This window comes from Diaphorina citri, unplaced genomic scaffold, assembly GCF_000475195.1.
Source record: "Diaphorina citri unplaced genomic scaffold, Diaci psyllid genome assembly version 1.1 scaffold1324, whole genome shotgun sequence".
Classification (NCBI taxonomy): domain Eukaryota; kingdom Metazoa; phylum Arthropoda; class Insecta; order Hemiptera; family Psyllidae; genus Diaphorina; species Diaphorina citri.
This window is the reverse complement of record NW_007378752.1, coordinates 19,547-22,631: the sequence shown is the minus strand read 5'-3', so window position 1 is coordinate 22,631 and position 3,085 is coordinate 19,547. Positions and strand designations below refer to the sequence as shown.

The 3,085-nt window shown below is 36.6% G+C and overlaps 2 protein-coding genes across 2 annotated transcripts in view; one reads left to right on the top strand and one right to left on the bottom strand.

The window, feature by feature from the left end:
- LOC103515341 (etoposide-induced protein 2.4 homolog) overlaps positions 1-3,085 on the top strand; it is a 23,156-nt gene that overhangs the window by 7,365 nt on the left and 12,706 nt on the right. Inside the window, exon 2 of the mRNA XM_026828076.1 lies at positions 2,039-2,109. Coding sequence (XP_026683877.1) covers positions 2,092-2,109 — 18 coding nt within the window. The 5' untranslated portion in view covers positions 2,039-2,091. The remainder of the gene's footprint in view (positions 1-2,038; positions 2,110-3,085) is intronic.
- LOC113469978 overlaps positions 262-3,085 on the bottom strand; it is a 6,725-nt gene continuing 3,901 nt past the window's right edge. The window contains exon 2 of the mRNA XM_026828078.1: positions 262-434. Within this exon, the coding sequence (XP_026683879.1) occupies positions 371-434 (64 nt within the window). The 3' untranslated portion in view covers positions 262-370. The remainder of the gene's footprint in view (positions 435-3,085) is intronic.

Here is a 3,085-nt window from a genome sequence, read left to right as displayed (position 1 = left end):
AAAAAAAAAAAAAAAAAAAAAAAAAAAAAAAAAACAATAATAATAACAATAAAAATAATAAGTAGGTAGTGCATAAGTTGTTTCATAGTGGATTTATGGATTTGACTGATAGAGATGGGTTTACAGGCTACAAAAGACTGAATCAATCTTATTTTGTTCTAAGAACAGTGGGCTCTCACCTAATCTGAACAAAAATAAAAAAAAAAAAAAAAAAAAAACAATAATAATAATAACAATAAAAATAATAAGAAGTAGTGCATAAGTTGTTTCATAGTGGATTTATGGATTTGACTGATAGAGACGGGTTTACAGGCTACAAAAGACTGAATCAATCTTATTTTGTTCTAAGAACAGTGGGCTCTCACCTAATCTATCCTATTTCTCTCGTTTTCACAACAATAGGACCTGAGCAATTACAGTTCCCTCTATCAAACCTCTTGGGGGGAAACTTACTGGACTTCTGTAAATCATGCTTTTCCGTTGTAATGGCAGGTGAGGGGATCTGGTACTTGTCAGATCCATCATATGGGATTGGTGCAAACACCTTATGCAGTACAATGTCATGATGTTGTGAACCCGATAGGTAACTCAGCAGATAGTTGAAGCCGAGAGAGAATAAAATACCCAACAAGAATATTGACAGCACAGGGATGGTCCTCATGTTGGTGCCAATATGGTGAGAGTTACGTTGGATACACCAAGATGAAATACTCGTAGATTTGCAAACCATAGACCAACATTTTGACAACAGGCAGTACAATGTCATGATGTTGTGAACCCGATAGGTAACTCAGCAGATAGTTGAAGCCGAGAGAGAATAAAATACCCAACAAGAATATCGACAGCACAGGGATGGTGCTCATGTTGGTGCCAATATGGTGAGAATTACGTTGGATACACCAAGATGAAATACTCGTAGATTTGTAAACCATAGACCAACATTTTGACAACAGTAACTTAATATTTGTTTCGTTATAAACTCTGCAGCTTGACAGCGAGCATTTTCGAAGAGGAAAAAGGCAAGTTGAAAATCACAAAGAAATTTGCAGATGTAAAATTGTAAAACACAAATATGCAAATTATCAAATTAAATATTATTCATTTTGCAAAATTTTGTCACAAAATTTCGTCAGATCATAGTCAGATGTTTCTTTTTTCTTTATCAAAAATATCAAAATTCAAAATATCCCGCTCTATAAAGCAATATTGCCAAACTTATCACATGTAAAGAAAGCGACGTTGCCAGATTATCTCGGGCCGCGTTTCTGGGATCTAGCACAGGGGAGCGTGTTGAGGACGAGATTTTTCGAGAAAAATCCCATGACAACAGTAGGGGGATGGGATTTTATTTTTCATAAAACGTCCCTTTCCCACCATAAATTCTTTGTTTATTTTTGACTTGTAATTTTATTTTCTGCTTGTCAAGACCTCACAACTTTTGAAGAATTTGAAGTAAAATTTCGTTTTTCGTAGGTATTTACCTAATAGGTAATTAGTTTTCTCAACCTCTTTTTATTAATTCTTGCGCTAATTCAAGTCACAAGTGAGTGTTTCTGTTACCTACTACTATATAAAGTACCTACCTACTCTTTTTTGTCTACTGTCATCAAGTCAGTAGTCAGTGTCTCTATATGAGTGTTTCTGTTACCTACTACTATATAAAGTACCTACCTACTCTTTTTTGTCTACTGTCATCAAGTCAGTAGTCAGTGTCTCTATAGAAGAGATAAGGTTCGTTCTCAGAACAGCTGGCTTTTTCCTATCCTGTCTTCCTTCTCTCTTTGCTTTCCGGGTGTCAAATAGTACAATATTTCACTGACTATCAAGTTTGTAGTAAAGGGACTTTTCAGTCCTATGCGAGCAGTATAAATAAGCACTAATATTATTATTATATCAAGGTACTGAACAACCAGGAATGGTTTGGTCCAGAATAATTTTAATGTCTAATGGTGGGTCCAGACTTGTGCAATGCAACGTGCAATGCAATGAAATTCGTTAGTTTGTACGTGTTTGAGAAAGTTGCAGCAAAGTGCAATACATTGCTGCGGAGTAGTCATAGCAATCAGAATAGAATAACCGCACACAGTCAACATGGAAAATACAGTGCTGGTAAGTGTACTCTACTTTCTTTCCGTGAAAGGGGAGAGATGAAGACAGGATGGGAGAAATCCAGCCTTTCTGAGAGTGAACCATTGAACCCTAATGGTTGCTTAGGATAAAATCCACTGAGGGAGGGAGAAATAGAACAGTTGCACTTACTTGGGTGATGTTTCAAAGTCATAGAGCAGGAAAAATGAGGACCAATCAAATTTTCTTTTTCTTCTACGACTTCTAGATCCCGAAATAAATCGATTAAAAAAATGCCAATAAATCATGAATTTTGACGTCATGGCATATGCTCCCGTAGGCGATGATGTCACATCAAATGTCCCGAACAAAGCTCCCTCGCAGGCAATGCATTAATGTGTTTGTGCACATACATTTCTGTGCAGTTCTTTCTGCTCCTCTGCTAGCACGCTTGCATAGTGGCACTACCTAAAAAAAAAAAAAAAAAAAAAAAAAAAAAACTACTCTTTTTTAAGAAGGTGGATAGAACTGTAACTGCTAAAAGCGAAGAGAGAAGGAAGACAGAAGACAGGATAGGAGAAAACCAGCCATGGCTAGAATGAACCTTATCCGCTCAGGGCGGGAATCGAACCCGCGACCTAGCGCTTCCAAGGCAGGCGCGCTATCCTCCAAGCTAACTAGTCTACTCTTTATTTATTTTCAGCGGGTGTGAAAGCTGGTGTCATAGGAGCAGCTGGGTTTGCGGCGTTCTCTACTCTAATTGACATGTACTTCAGCTCTGGATTCTCCCTATCGCCAGAGTCCTAGGCACCTGTTTCACTAAGAGACAACTAGTCAATGTGATATGAGCTAAGAAACAGGTAACTACTTTTGTTATTGGAAATTCCACATTTAAACTCGACTGATTGTTTTTTTTTTCCTACGATTGTTGTTTGTGTTTGTTTAGTTTTAGTGTATTTTTTTTTTTTTTTTTTTTTTTTTTTTTTTTTTTTTTTTTTTTTAAAGGGTTTGTTCCTTA